Genomic DNA, 14,670 nt, shown 5'->3' with positions numbered 1-14,670 from the left:
TAGATAGAGCTCTTATGGCTAGCAGAATCAAGTGGTATGGGAAGAAGGCAGGAACGGGGTACTGATTGTGGATGGTCAGCCATGATCACATTGAATGGCGGTGCTGGCTCGAAGGGCTGAATGACCTACTCCTGCTTCTATTGTCAATGTATCTATGTAGAACATGAAACTTCCAACAGCTTCAAGATCAGGATTATTGGAGAGAGGTGCTGCCAGGCAGCAGTTCTACCTGTTGTGCTGCTGTGCTGCCCAATTAAGACCCAGGTTGGATTGCTAATATTGGCATCTTAGGTCAGGAGAGGAAAATAAATTGCACAGGCCCAGTTCTTTCTGTGATCAGGTAGCAAGGTCTGAGTGGGGAGAGGACTTACTTGACCCTACCAACTCTCGCCAGGCTTTGACTAGGCAAAAATGGGGACAGAGCTCCATCTATCAAATATTATTTGACTTTAGTAGTTGTTAAAACTCCAATATATATATATTTTTTAATTTAAACTGTAGCAAATTATTTTAATTTATTTTCCATTTTAATTTTAATTAAAAATTATTCTAAAACAGATCAACAATAAAAATGTTGTTTGACCTTTGTCTCCTAATCCACAGTGCAATAAATTCTCTTGAAGCTCATTTGAAGCTGAAGATATGAATATCCTTCCTTACTTAATTTTGATTGGAATTGAACAAGGTAACGAAAGGGTGTTTTGGATGTGAAATTGGCATCTCTCGCTTGACCAGGTGTAGAAGAGGTTCGTGGGTATCGGCAAAGTAAGATTAGACATATTACCTCTTGTCTGGGAATGTGTTGAAGGGTGGATGGTAAATGTAAACACGAAATAGAAGAGGAGATAATGAAGCTTGTTTTCCCTTCTGTGAGGAGTAACAGTAGATCACCCTCGCCCCCTACCGCTAGTAGCATAGAAATGTTACTGTAAATGGGGGGCTTATGATCGTCTCGGACAAGGGATGGTGGCGCGGGCCGCCTAAAAGGTGAGATAGAATAATGTCAAGATGCCCTTGTATTGTGTTTGACTTGTATAGAGTGGAGCGATATAGGGACACGTGTTGCTTCTCCTGCGGTTGCAGGGGAAAGTACCCAGGGAGGGGATTGTTTGGGTGGGAATGGACGATCTGACCAGGGGGTTTCGGAGGGAACAGTCTCTGCGGAAAGTGGAAAGGGGTGGAGATGGAAAGATGTGGCCAGTAGTGGGATCCCGTTGGAGGTGGTGAAAATGTCAGAGAATTATGTGCTGTATGCGATGGCTTACGGGGTGGAAGGTGAGGACAAGGGGACTGTCTTTGTTACAAATGGGGGGAGGGGCAGCAAGAGCAGAGCTATGGGATATCAAAGAGACCCTAGTGAAAGCCTCATCTATAATGGAAGAGGGGAACCCCGTTCCCTAAGGAATGAGGACATCTCTGATGACCTGGTATGGAACACCTCATCCTGGGCGCAGGTGCAGCGGAGACGGAGAAATTGGGAGTAGGGGATAGAGTCTTTACAGGAAATAGGGTGGGAAGAAGTGTAGACTAGATAGCCACGGGAGTCAGTGGGTTTGTAATAGATGTCAGACGATGATAGTCTTTCTCCTGTGATGGAGACGGTGATCATCGACATTTCCCTACCGTTTCTAGAGGACCATCTGACATTTCTCTACCGTTTCTAGACTGCACTCAAATTCATTTGGGCCATCTCCGACATTTCCCTACCGTTTCTAGATAATCAAACCTGCCGACAAGGTGGTAGTTTGGCGCACTGACCTCTACTGGGCTGAGGCCAGGCAACAACTCTCAGACATCTCCTCCTACTTATGCTTGGACCATGATCCCACAGATGAGCACCAGGCCTTAATATCACACACCATTTCTGATTTCATTACTTCCGGCTGTCTGCCCTCCAAAGCATCCAACCTTATCGTTCCCCAGCCTGGCACAGCCCGATTTTATCTTATCCCCAAAATACACAAACAGAACTTCCCTGGCAGACCCATTGTTTCTGCTTATTCATGTCCCACTGAATTAATTTCCACATACCTCGACTCCATCCTATCCCCCGTGGTCCAATCCCTCCCTACCTATGTCCAAGACACCTCACACACCCTTAGTCTCTTCAATTACTTCCGTTTTCCAGGCCCCCGCTACCTCATCTTTACTATGGATGTCCAGTCACTCTACACCTCCATCCCCCACCAGGAAGGTCTTAAAGCCCTGTTTCTTCTTCGACCGCAGAACCAGCCAATTTCCATCTACTAACACTCTCCTCCGTCTCCCTAGCCCTACCCTCAACAACTTCTTGGACTCCTCCCACTTCCTCCAAATACAAGACATAGCTATGGGCACTCGCATGAGGCCCAGCTATGCCTGCCTCTTTGTTGGGTACGTCGAACGATCACTGTTCCAGGCGTACACTGGCCCTATCCCCGAACTCTACCTCCACAACATTGACGACTGCATCGGTGCTACCTCCTGCACCCTTGAACTCACTGACTTCATCAACTTCACGACTAATTTCCATCCTGCACTTAAATTTGCTTGGACCATCTCAGACATTTCCCTACCATTTCTAGATCTCACCGTCTCCATCACAGGAGACAGATTATCGACTGACATCTATTACAAACCCACTGACTCCCACAGCTATCTAGACTACACTTCTTCCCACCCTGCTTACTGTAAAGACTCTATCCCCTACCTCCAATTCCTCCGTCTATGCCGCATCTGTGCCCAGGATGAGGTGTTCCATAACAGGTCATCGGAGATGTCCTCATTCTTTAGTCCCCCTTGTCCTCACCTTCCACCCCATCAACCGGCGCATACAGCACATAATCCTCCAATATTTTCGCCATCTCCAACAGGATCCCCCTACTAACCACATCTTCCCATCTCCACAGATACATTTCCGCAGATACCATTCCCTCCGCAACTCCCCGGTCAACTCGTCCCTTCCCACCCAAACCACCCTGTCCCCAGGTACTTTCTCCTGCAACCACAGGAGATGCAACACCTTTACCTATACATCCCCCCTCGACTCCATCCAAGGACCCCAACAGTCTTTTCAGGTGAGGTAGAGGTTCACTTGCACCACCTCCAACCTCATCTGTATCCACTGTCCCAGGTGAGGACTCCTATATATTGGCGAGACCAAGCGCAGGCTCGGTGATCGTTTTGCTGTTCTGTCTGCCTAAACCTATCTGATCTCCCGGTTGCTCAACATTTTAACACCCCCTCTCATTCCCACACTAACCTTTCTGTCCTGGGCCTCCTCCATTGCCAGAGTGAAGTCCAGCACAATTTGGAGGAACAGCACCTCATATTTCGCTTGGGAAGCTTACATCCAGAGGTATGAACATTGACTTCTCTAACTTCAAATAGCGCTTGCTTTCCCTCTCTCTCCATTCCCTCCCCTTCCCAATTCTCCTTCCAGTCTTACTTTATCTCTGTACTACCCATTCCTGATATCAGTCTGAAGAAGGGCCTCAACCTGAAACGTCACCTATTCCTTCTCTCCAGAGATGCTGCCTGTGCCGCTGAGTTACTCCAGTACTTTGTGTCTACCAGAGTTCCAACTTATTTAGCTCTGGTATCTGTCATAATGTGATGCCTTCTAGTTCCACACAATAGTGCAACCAGCTGTTCAGTGTAGCACTCAGGAATGTAAAGACAAACTGTTCAGACTGCTCAGGGATGTAAAAGCTGCAAAGCAGAATATACTTTGGTTTGGTGCTCTGGAAGAAAATCAGTTCTTTATCATCCAAAGAGATAGCTAAGTTTTAAAAATATATAGCTGTTCCTCACAATTAAACCAGGGAAGTTAACCCGGCAGCATCTATATGTGATCCAAGTTTTACCTCATCAGTTGCTCACGTTTAATCTCTTCAGCAGTCAGGTTATAAAAGTCATTGGGCAATTCAAATTTTGCTGCCTGGGCTGAGGGTCGAAAAATCTTCACCCGTCGATCCAGCTGCGCTGTAACTGGCTCAGCATTTAAAAGTTCATCCTTGTATTGTCTTAGCTCTTCATATCTAGTAAGAAGATCCTCATTTAACACGTAAAAATCTTCCTCATTCTCTGTGGATTACAATACATTTAAAGATTGGTTAAGTTAGAATGTAAAAAGTGAATTACATTCTTTGTTTATTTCTTCTACCTTGCAGAATTGATCCTAACTGAAAGGGAGAGTCACTCATATGAGAGCAGCTCCATTCATTGCAACTCAAATCTGAAACATTGGATTAACTCCAGCACAAAACTGAAGACAGCAACCAATGGAAAACGTGACATTCACTCGGCACCTCGTCATAGAGCACGAAAACAAGCCCTTCGGCCGATCTTGGCCATGCTGACCAAGATGTCGCATGTAGGCTAGTCGTAAGTTCATAAGTGATAGTAGCAGAATTAGGCCATTGGCCCATTGCGTTCACTCAGTCATTCAATCATAGCTGATCTATCTTTCCCTCTCAATCCCATTCTCCTGTCTTCTTCCCGTAACCCAACACCATTCCTAATCAGGAACCTGTCGATCTCCGCTTTAAAAGCACCTAAAGACTTAGCCTCCACAGCCGTTTGTGGCAATGAATTCCACAGATCCACCACCTTCTGGCTAAAGAAATTCCTCATCTCCTGTCTAAAGGTACTTCCTTCTATTCTGAGGCTCTTCCCTCTGGTCCTTGACTCTTCCACTAGTGGAAACATCCACTCTATCCAAGCCTTTCACTATTCGGTACGTTTCAATGAGGATCCCCCTCATCCTTTTAAACTCCAGCCAGTACAGGCCTAGTGCTGGCAAACACTCATTATATGTTAACCCAATCATCCTTGGGATCATTCTCATAAACATCTGGATCCTCTCCAATGCCAGCACATCCTTCCTCGGATATGGGGCCCAGAACTGTTCACAATACTCCAAATATTGCCTGACCAGCATCTCATAACGCCTCAGCATTACATCAAGCTTCAATGTCACTTCAGGTCATGTGATGATAACAGACAATTTTGAATAGGTCAATTGCAAAAACAAAATAATTTGAAGGAAATTCAGATTCACACTTTCCAAAACTTACACAAATTCAGCCTGCACCAAGGAATGGGCTTGCATTTACATTACTCTGCAAACAATCAGGCACTGAACTTCACAACAGTCTCTCTCACTCTACTATTGCATTTTATTAGTTGAAGTCAGACAACTAACAATTATGGTACCAGGGTCAACTAAAACTACTTTATATTTTAACCACAGCCTCATGCAGTGTAGACTTTTACGAGTAATGGACTTCTTTAAGCTTAGGATGGTGATCCTAACAAACATGGGTTAAAATAATGAATTATTTTAAGACAGACATTATGGGGAAGGCGAATTAGATGCTGGCTCAAATATTAGTTTGAGTATTAGTAGGGTTTGTTACCTCCCACACTGACTCAAGCTTTTAAAGAAAGATAAGACCCCACTTCATGTGGTTCTTATAGACCTCTGTCTTTACTGAATGCTGATGTAAAAGTTTTGGCCAAAATTATTGCTCTCCTTCTAGAGAGGGTTTTGTCTAGTATTATTTCTGAGGAACAGAATGGCTTTATTAAGGGACGCCATTTATTTTTTATCACTCGTACTCTTTTAAATATTATTCATTTAACACATTCTGATAATTTACCTGAGATTGTAATCTCATTAGATGCTGAGAAGGCACTCTATAGGGTTGAGTGGGGGTACCTATTTGCGGCATAGAAGAAATTTGGTTTTGGAGATAAATTTATCAGTTGGGTAAGATTACTGTATGCATTTCCACAAGCTAGTGTTCAAACAAATGATATTCGTTCTGAATACTTTGCACTAGAACGTGGGACACGTCAGGGCTGTCCTTTATCTCCATCGATCTTTGCTTTGGCTATTGAACCACTGGCCATTTCTTTAAGGTCCTCCACTACCTTTAAAGGTGTTATTCGTAATGGTGTTGAATATCGTTTATCACTGTATGCGGATGATTTGTTGTTGTATGCAACTGATCCTGCATCTTGTCTTCCGGGTATTTTATCTATTCTGGATATTTTTCGTTCTTTTTCAGGATATAAACAAAATCTTCAAAAGAGTGAATGTTACCCCATTAACGTAGCAGGTTTGCAACTTCAGGAAGCTGATTTGCCCTTTAAAATCACTCGTTCTGGATTCAAGTATCTTGGCATCAATGTGACGCGTACATTCTCAGGCCTTTTGTCTGCCAACTTTACCCTGCTCATGACTAAAGTGAAATCTGATTTTCAGAGATGGAATAATCTGCCTCTCTCTTTAATTGGGAAAATTAATGTTGTTAAAATGAATGTTTTGCTGAAATGTCTTTATTTGTTTCAATCAATTCCCTTATTCTTACTGGTATGTTTCAACTGGTAGGGGCGCTGCTCTGGCAGCAGCCATGTCTGCAGCGCGTCAGTTTTTTCAACTTTTTTTTATTTTTTAGTATGTTTTAAAGTATGTGCTTAATGTTCCTTTGTGTGTTTTGTGTGGGGGGTAATGTGGGGGGGTGAGGGGGAAACCGCTTCGGTCGCCTTCTCCATGGAGAGGCGACTTTTTCCAGGTCGCCTCCCCCGTGGCCTAACATCAAGGATCGGCGCGGCCTTTCCCGGAGACGCGCCCGGGGCTTCAGCGGCGGGCGCAGCGTGGACTCTCGGCGTGGAGCGGGTGAGCCCTCGCTGGGGCTCGCCGGAGGGGAGCGCTTCGTTTCGCTGGCCCGGGGCAGCTGGCAGCCTGAAGTCGCGGTCTGCAGAGCTCCAGCTGGTGCGGCGTCTACAGCCCGGGATCCCTCGTGGGGGACCCGGGGGAAGAAGAAACCATCACTGCCGGCCCGCAGCCAACTTCTACCGCGGGTCCGGCATGGACTTACCATCACCCCGGAGGGGAGCTTCGACCGCCGGCCCTGCAGTCTACGGTGCTTCTGGCTGCGGCGGAGACTTTAAATCTCGACCGCTGGCCTGCGGCCTACAACAACTTAAAGCCGCGGTTTTTGACTCCTTAGACAAAATGATTAGCTCTTTTATTTGGGGTGCGAAGCCCCTGAGGGTCTGTAAATCATTACTCCAAGTTCAGTGGTGGTCTCGCTTTACCGAACTTTCAATTCTACTACTGGGCTAAACACATTCATAAAATACGTTGTTGGGTTGATTTTCCTTATTTAGCTTGGTGCGATCTGGAAGCCCGCTCTTGCCCTCCTTCATCCTCTATATCTGCTCATATATTCCTCTCTTCCAACCAAGATTTCATTGTTTATCAAAAATCCTGTTGTGCTCAATACTTTAAAGTTTGGTATCAATTCAGGAAACATTTCAAATTTGTAGCTGCATCTCCCCAAGTCCATTATGTAACAATCACCTGCTTCTTCCGTCACATTTGGATTCCGTTTTTTCGGTATGGTATAACAAAGGTATACAATGTTTTCTTGAGCTGTTTTCAGATGATATTTTTAACAATTTTACCAATTTATCATCATTGTATGGATTACCAGCAAATCATTTTTTTTATGTACTTCCAAGTTAGACACTTTGTTTCTAAATGTTTTTCTAATTTTCCCTCTTCACCTCCACGACAAATATGGGATAGTTTGTTTACTTTCAAGACACAACAAAGAGTGATTATTTCAGAGATGTATAACCGCATTCTGGATCTTTGCGATCAGTCCAACTAAAACAAGGACTGCTTGGGAGGAAGAGCTGGGACTTCAACTTACTGAGCAGTGGTGGGATAACGTTGTGGGTGGGCTATGTACTGTCACGTCTTGCGCTCGTCTTGCACTCATTCAGTTTCAGGTTATACACAGGGTCCATGTTTCTAAATCAAGACTGTCTGGGATTTATCCAGAGGTGGAGGATAAATGTGATAGATGTTCGGGCCCACACTGTCATCTGAGCCATATGTTTTTCCTTTGTCCACGATTACATAATTTTTGGTCCGGCTACTTTAATATAATGTCTACCGTAATGGGAATATCACTACAGCCTTGTCAATTGATTGCCATCTTTGGGGCCCTGAATGAGTCAGGTCGATTAAACTCTGTGTTAATTTTACATCGTTAATAGCCAGACGTCGCCTACTCCTACAGTGGAAATCTCCTAACCCACCCTCTGTGTCACAGTGGCTCAAAGATGCAGTGTTTTTTTCTTAAACTTGAGAAAATTAAATATACATTGAGGGGATGTACTGATAATTTTTTTCACAAAAGGCAACCTTTTTTATCATACTTTACAGACTTGCAGGTTCTGCCAGACTAAGGGCTGGTTTGTTAAATTTTGTTATGTGTAGGTGCACTCTTCACTCTTAATTAGCCAAGGTGGGGTGGGTGGAGTGTGTGACTGATGGTAAGGTTGCATCTTTTATATTTCTGTATATTTTTGTATTATTCTTTTGTGTATTATTTGAGCGTTTCTTATTACGTCCCTTTTCTTTTTTGTGTTGATTTATTTAAAATGAAAAAGTAAAAATTTAAAAAAAAAGATTAGTATGAGAAAAATGGTCTTCAATTAATGCAGGACTAGAGAGAGACAGGATGCGCTCGGTCACCGTGGGGCTCCCTCCCTCCCATCTACTGCTGCTTCTTCCTGTTTGCCGGCGCTTTGCCCGCTCCACCCTCGACCTCCGCTGCCTCCTCCTTCTCCCATCACTCTGTCCATTCGGCCTCTCCCTGCCCCCCTCGCCCACACTAGCCGAGTTTCTGTGTGGTGGAGCAAGAGCAAGGGGCCAAATGACCTGCTCCTGTTTCTGTTTTTTTCTTTTGCTCCAAACTCAATAGCGGAAGGAAAGATTCACAGTTACCTTGTCCAGCTACAATGATTTTTTTTCTTTCAAACCCAATTGACTGCAAGAATTCATGTGTTCCTTCCAGTTCAGATATCCTTTCCTTGTGAAAGAGGAAGAAAGAACAAAATATTTAAAATATTTGACAGTTCAAATGATAATTCCAATTGATTGAAAAGCTAGGCAAGAAATCCCCAAAAAGTTGACCGTGACAGTGAACACAGCTCTCAATATGTTCAGTCATTATGGAACAGAAATTAATCAAGCATTAATCCTTGCACTAAACATTTTTCTCTTATCATGTATATATACACTATAAATAGCTCGATTGTAATCATGTTTTGTCTCTCCGCTGACTGGTTGGCTCTCAACAAAAGCTGTTCACTGTACCTCGGTACACGTGACAATAAACTAAACTAACTGACAATTTTGAGGCATTTACTAATGTCAGTAGCTCACATTAATCCTTCCAATTAATGCTAGTTTCAAATCTATTGCCATGCAATAGATGGCACAGAGACTGATCTCTGTTGTTCAAGAACTGAGTTGTGATATTCAATCAACCGCCAGGCTTGAAGAGGAGAATGTTATGAATCTTTTTGAATAGAAATTAATTCATAGCTCTCACCCAAATTTCTAAATCTTTACAGAAAAAATGAATGCAGGCATTTTATTTAAAAGACTGACGACCTATAAACTTCTTTACAGAGTAAATAACACCTAAAATGGTTTTCCACATTTGAAGTTTGAACTACTGCAGAGTAATTCAAGATGCTATTGGATGCCACAATATCAGAACTGTTGACATCCAAGACAGAGGTGGGTTCAATTGGCTCATATGTTAACTTGATTCTGAAAGCTAAAGGGAAATGGAGGCATTCATATCAGCAAGATAGCTTTAATTCAAGGGATTGGGATTGACACCCTATAGTTCCAAATATTTCACAAATATTTCTACTGACACAGCATTCTTTGCATTTCAGATTTGCACACCAATGCTTGGACTCTGGTGATTCAACCAACTCGATCTTTGTGATTGCACATGAAGTGCTACCATGAAGAGGATACTTTGGGCTCTTATTATCCTTGCAGTGCTTCAAATGGTTTTTCTCAACAGAGGAATATTATTTCATCCAATAATGGAAGACAGTACGATGTTCATACTCATTATGAATACACCTGCTAAGAAGTCTTTAGGATAAAAGTTACTGTATAATAGGGTAGGTATCTGTAATATAATGCTACTCGTCTTTGTAAATGGGCCTCAATTCAGATTTGTGCCATAATGAGACTAAATCATTTTTCTAATTTTATTAAAAAGTATCTAGATTTCTACCAGCGGTTTTAATAATAATAATGGATGGGATTTATATAGCGCCTTTCTAATACTCAAGGCGCTTTACATCGCATTATTCATTCACTCCTCAGTCACACTCGGTGGTGGTAAGCTACTTCTGTAGCCACAGCTGCCCTGGGGCAGACTGACGGAAGCGTGGCTGCCAATCTGCGCCTACGGCCCCTCCGACCACCACCAATCACTCACACACATTCACACACAGGCAAAGGTGGGTGAAGTGTCTTGCCCAAGGACACAACGACAGTATGCACTCCAAGCGGGATTCGAACCGGCTACCTTCCGGTTGCCAGCCGAACACTTAGCCCATTGTGCCATCTGTCGTCCCTATCGTTTTGTCATTGTACATTGATTCTCTGTGTTCTTTCTCAAAGCCAACATCTATTGATTATTGGATACCTTATGTCCACCACTTGATTGAAGATAGTGCTCTTGATGAGAGGGAGAAGAAAACTAAATTGATCAGAGCAGTTACCTGAAAGACTTTGTTCTGCAACTTGATTTTTCTGTATTTTTCTTCATTGGGGTTATTGCATATGTTATCAATGTATCTGCAATTTAAAATAAAGTTTATATAATGTAAATGATGTAGCTGGTTTCTACATTTCTATAATCGTACATTTTCTTTATTGTAGTAAAACTTGTAATAAGTAGCTTGCTTCATCGCAGGGACAAAGGTCCAGTTTAATGTTTTTAATGGCAATGGCGGTAAAGGGAGATAAGGGCAGTGATGACTACACATAGGTGGCTACAAGATGGGGATTATGCAGATCCGGACTAAGAAGTTATAACAATAAGGAAACATTGAACAGTACTCCAATTGAGATCACTAAAATTAACAAAGGCTTTGAAAGGATGGAGCAGGAAATATCAAACCATTTTCAGAAATATTGGAACTAGCGATCATATATTGCATGGTAGAATTGATGAGAATATGGGGAGAATAGGTTACATGAAAAATTAATGGGGCAAATTGGATTGCCCTGTGAGCCAGCAAGAAATCAATGAGTGAAATGACCATTTTCTCTAATGCAAGGAATAATGTAAACCCCTAGAACTACGCAGCACAGAAACAGGTATTCAGCCCACTTAGTCCATGACAACTATCAATCACCCGTTTGCACTCATCCGATATTAATGCCATTTTTAAAAAGAAATTATCCCCACATTCATCACCTCACCTCAGAATCTAATACTCATTGACATATAAGGTGTAATTTACAATGGCCAATTAATTTACCAACTCTTTGGGATGTGGGATGAAACGGGAGCACCCAGAGGAAACCCAGACAATTATAGGGAAAAAGTACAAATTCCACATAAACAACCCCGGTCAGGATGGAATCCGGATCTCCGATATTGCCAGGCAGCTTTACTAGTCCCAATATACAGACACCAAATAATCCAATCGTAATTCCAATTAAAAAAAAAGACTGAAATCTAGAATGAATCTTCAATGCCTGCGAAGAAAATAGGCACATCTGAAGGAAAGCGAGATGATCATAAATGAAAAAGAAATAATAGGAAACACTTTGGGGTTGTATGAAGTTTTGGTGGGTACGTATACAGCATGAAAACCCGTGTGCAGGCTGGGCTGGGCTGGGCTGGGAGCCGGCAAGCAGGTCTAGCCACCGACACGGTCTGAGGGTGAAGGACCCGCCACAGACCGACGGCGGAAGGGGCGCACACCTGGGACAGTGGAGGGGCCGCACTCCTGGGACCGACGGTGGAGGGGCCGCACTCCTGGGACAGTGGAGGGGCCGTACTCCTGGGACAGTGGAGGGGCCGCACTCCTGGGCCCAAGTGTGGACTGGCCGCACTCCTGGGACAGTGGACTGGCCGCACTCCTGGGACAGTGGAGGGGCTGCACTCCTGGGACCGACGGTGGACTGGCCGCACTCCTGGGCCCAAGTGTGGACCAAGCGTGGACTGGCCGCACTCCTGGGACCAAGTCTGGACCAAGCGTGGACTGGCCGCACTCCTGGGACCAAGTGTGGACTGGCCGCACTCCTGGGACAGTGGAGGGGCCGCACTCCTGGGACCAAGTGTGGACTGGCCGCACTCCTGGGACAGTGGAGGGGCTGCACTCCTGGGACCGACGGTGGACTGGCCGCACTCCTGGGCCCAAGTGTGGACCAAGCGTGGACTGGCCGCACTCCTGGGACCAAGTCTGGACCAAGCGTGGACTGGCCGCACTCCTGGGACCAAGTGTGGACTGGCCGCACTCCTGGGACAGTGGAGGGGCCGCATTCCTGGGACAGTGGAGGGGCCACACTCACTTCCGCGATCAGTTCAACGGAGAGGAACGTTTCTTCATTACTTACCTGCCAAGAGTTTCACAAGCAGTCCTTACTTTTTCTTTATCCTTATTAAATGTATGAATCATCATAATAGAGGCTTGTATTGGATCATCAGCAAATTTCTAGATTGAAAAGATGTGCGATCCAATTAGAATAGATTTTAAATCTATTACTTTAGAAAAATAGGATTCTGAAATAAAGCAGGAAGAAATTATGTGGGTACGAGAAAATACTAAAATTGGAAATCAAATATGTGGTTGTTGCATAGAGTTAAGAGTAAACTGTCGAGAAAGATAAAGATGGGCATAACCTCATGAGCAAAGATTTTGAATTACAAGCTTGCAAGACAGCGCCAGTGACCATCTTAAGCAGGACAGGTAATCAGGATTTAATGTAGTGAAATCCTATTTAGTAGGCATATAAACCCAGAATAATAAAACATAATACTTGGAAAAAATGTTAATAATCAAGTTTATGATCAATTTTCTTTGAATGAGTAAAGGCCAATTTTCTTTGAATGAGTAAAGGCCAATTTTCTTTGAATGAGTCACGAGTCAAGGTCCCCAACAACAACATTGATTATTTACCAGGCCAGCCATAGTTGCCACAATCTTAGAAACAACTCTTTCTAGTTTATTGATGCAGAAATAATATCGAATCAATTCTGTCTTCACACCATTTGAAGAGGAAGAATTTCCATCTCCTTATTTATTACAGGTCAGACAATGAATTCAAACAGCATCGCCAAACAGGATCTGCTATTGTGAGGTCAGCATTCATCATCCACATACACACCACTTAAATGCACAAAGGTGTCTTCTAGTCAATTTCAGTTGCAATTTCAAAGAGCCAACATAGACAGGTATGATGTGCAGGACCCCATTTGTTTCAAATGATTTTACAATTCTTGGGTAGTTTGTTACTTTCATTGAAGTCTTTTCAATATTTCTCCACATCTTAGCCATAATTTTATTTCAGAATCTGGAAGTAAATAATTGTGGCAATTGGTTTTCTTTCACAAATTGGCCTTCATCAGTCGAGAGTATTATATAGAAGTTGGGATGTTGTGTTATAGGACATTGGCGGGGCCAGATTTAGAGTACTTCATTCAGTTATGGGTCACCCTATTATAGGAAATATATTGTTAAGCTGGAAAGAGTGCAGAGAAGATTTATGAGGATGTTGCCAGGATTTGAGGGTTTGAGTCATAGGGAGAGTTACTACTTTATTCCTTGGAACGCAGGAGGAAGAGAAGTGATCTGATAGAGTTGTTTAAGATCACGAAGGAAATAGATATTTTTTTATGTGTAGGAGGAACAGCAGATGTTGGTTTATATTAAAGATGGACACAAAATACTGGAGTAACTCAACGGGCCAGGCAGCAACTCTGGAGAGAAGGAATGGGTGGCATTTCGGGTCGAGACCATTCTTCAGTCGTTAACTCAATGGGAATGAACAATCAGAGGACATAGGTTTAAGGTGAGAGGGGAAAGATTTTATAGGAACTCATGGAGCAATCTTTTTGTACAGAGGATAGTGCGTATGTGGAATAAGCTGACTGAGGAAGTTGTTGAGGCAGGCACTATAACAATCTTTAAAAGACATTTGGACAGGTGCATGGATAGGAAAGGTTTATTGGGATATGGGTCAAATGCAGGCAGGTGGGACTTGTGTAGATGGGGCATCTAGGTTGGTGTGTTTAAGTTGGGCCGAAGGACCTGTTTCCATGCAGTGCGACTCTATGATCCTAATTGATGCTTTGATTGGGTCTCAAAAAGGAAAAAGCTAAAAGGAAAACTAATCAAAACATCGTTTAATTACTATTATTGCAAAGTACAAAGGTATACAAGCATATGTAATACCTACCATAAGAATGGCCTCCTTAATGTGCACCTCTCTTGCACATTTGGATACTGAGGCATTTGTCAAAGGGCAGATAAAATATACAGCATCAACAGAGAAACTGCTGCGATCTTCCTTCTGGGAACTGTTGGGACCCTAGGATCATAATGAACAATATATATTTATAATTCATTGTTTTCATTTCCTCTTTATCTGGATATCAAACATTACTGAGGTTAATATCGTGCCAGTTCGGATCACACCTGAAGGACGTAAGATTTCTTGTCTATTTTAAAACCAAAAAGATGGATGAGGTTTAGTTTAGCGATACAGCGTAGAAACATGCCCTTCGGCCCACCATGTCCACGCTAACCTTCACTCACCCGTACATTAGTTCTATCCTA

At 43.2% G+C, this 14,670-nt stretch overlaps 1 protein-coding gene and 1 long non-coding RNA gene across 5 annotated transcripts in view; one reads left to right on the top strand and one right to left on the bottom strand.

The window, feature by feature from the left end:
* ubxn6 (UBX domain protein 6) overlaps positions 1 to 14,670 on the bottom strand; it is a 45,746-nt gene that overhangs the window by 12,081 nt on the left and 18,995 nt on the right. For all 4 annotated transcript variants that reach the window (XM_033047280.1, XM_033047279.1, XM_033047281.1 and 1 more), the window contains exons 4-8: positions 14,291 to 14,422; positions 12,449 to 12,546; positions 10,600 to 10,675; positions 8,789 to 8,873; positions 3,846 to 4,065 (exon numbers count right to left, since the gene is read on the bottom strand). In XM_033047280.1, coding sequence (XP_032903171.1) covers positions 3,846 to 4,065; positions 8,789 to 8,873; positions 10,600 to 10,675; positions 12,449 to 12,546; positions 14,291 to 14,422 — 611 coding nt within the window. The remainder of the gene's footprint in view (positions 1 to 3,845; positions 4,066 to 8,788; positions 8,874 to 10,599; positions 10,676 to 12,448; positions 12,547 to 14,290; positions 14,423 to 14,670) is intronic.
* Positions 8,869 to 10,108, top strand: LOC116989673. The gene is made up of 2 exons (XR_004416285.1): positions 8,869 to 9,589; positions 9,754 to 10,108. It is a non-coding gene; the product is annotated as an uncharacterized LOC116989673 (long non-coding RNA).

The sequence above is a fragment of the Amblyraja radiata genome, chromosome 29, assembly GCF_010909765.2.
Source record: "Amblyraja radiata isolate CabotCenter1 chromosome 29, sAmbRad1.1.pri, whole genome shotgun sequence".
NCBI lineage: Eukaryota > Metazoa > Chordata > Chondrichthyes > Rajiformes > Rajidae > Amblyraja > Amblyraja radiata.
The sequence above is the reverse complement of the archived record's forward strand: the minus strand, read 5'-3'. Positions and strand labels throughout refer to the sequence as shown.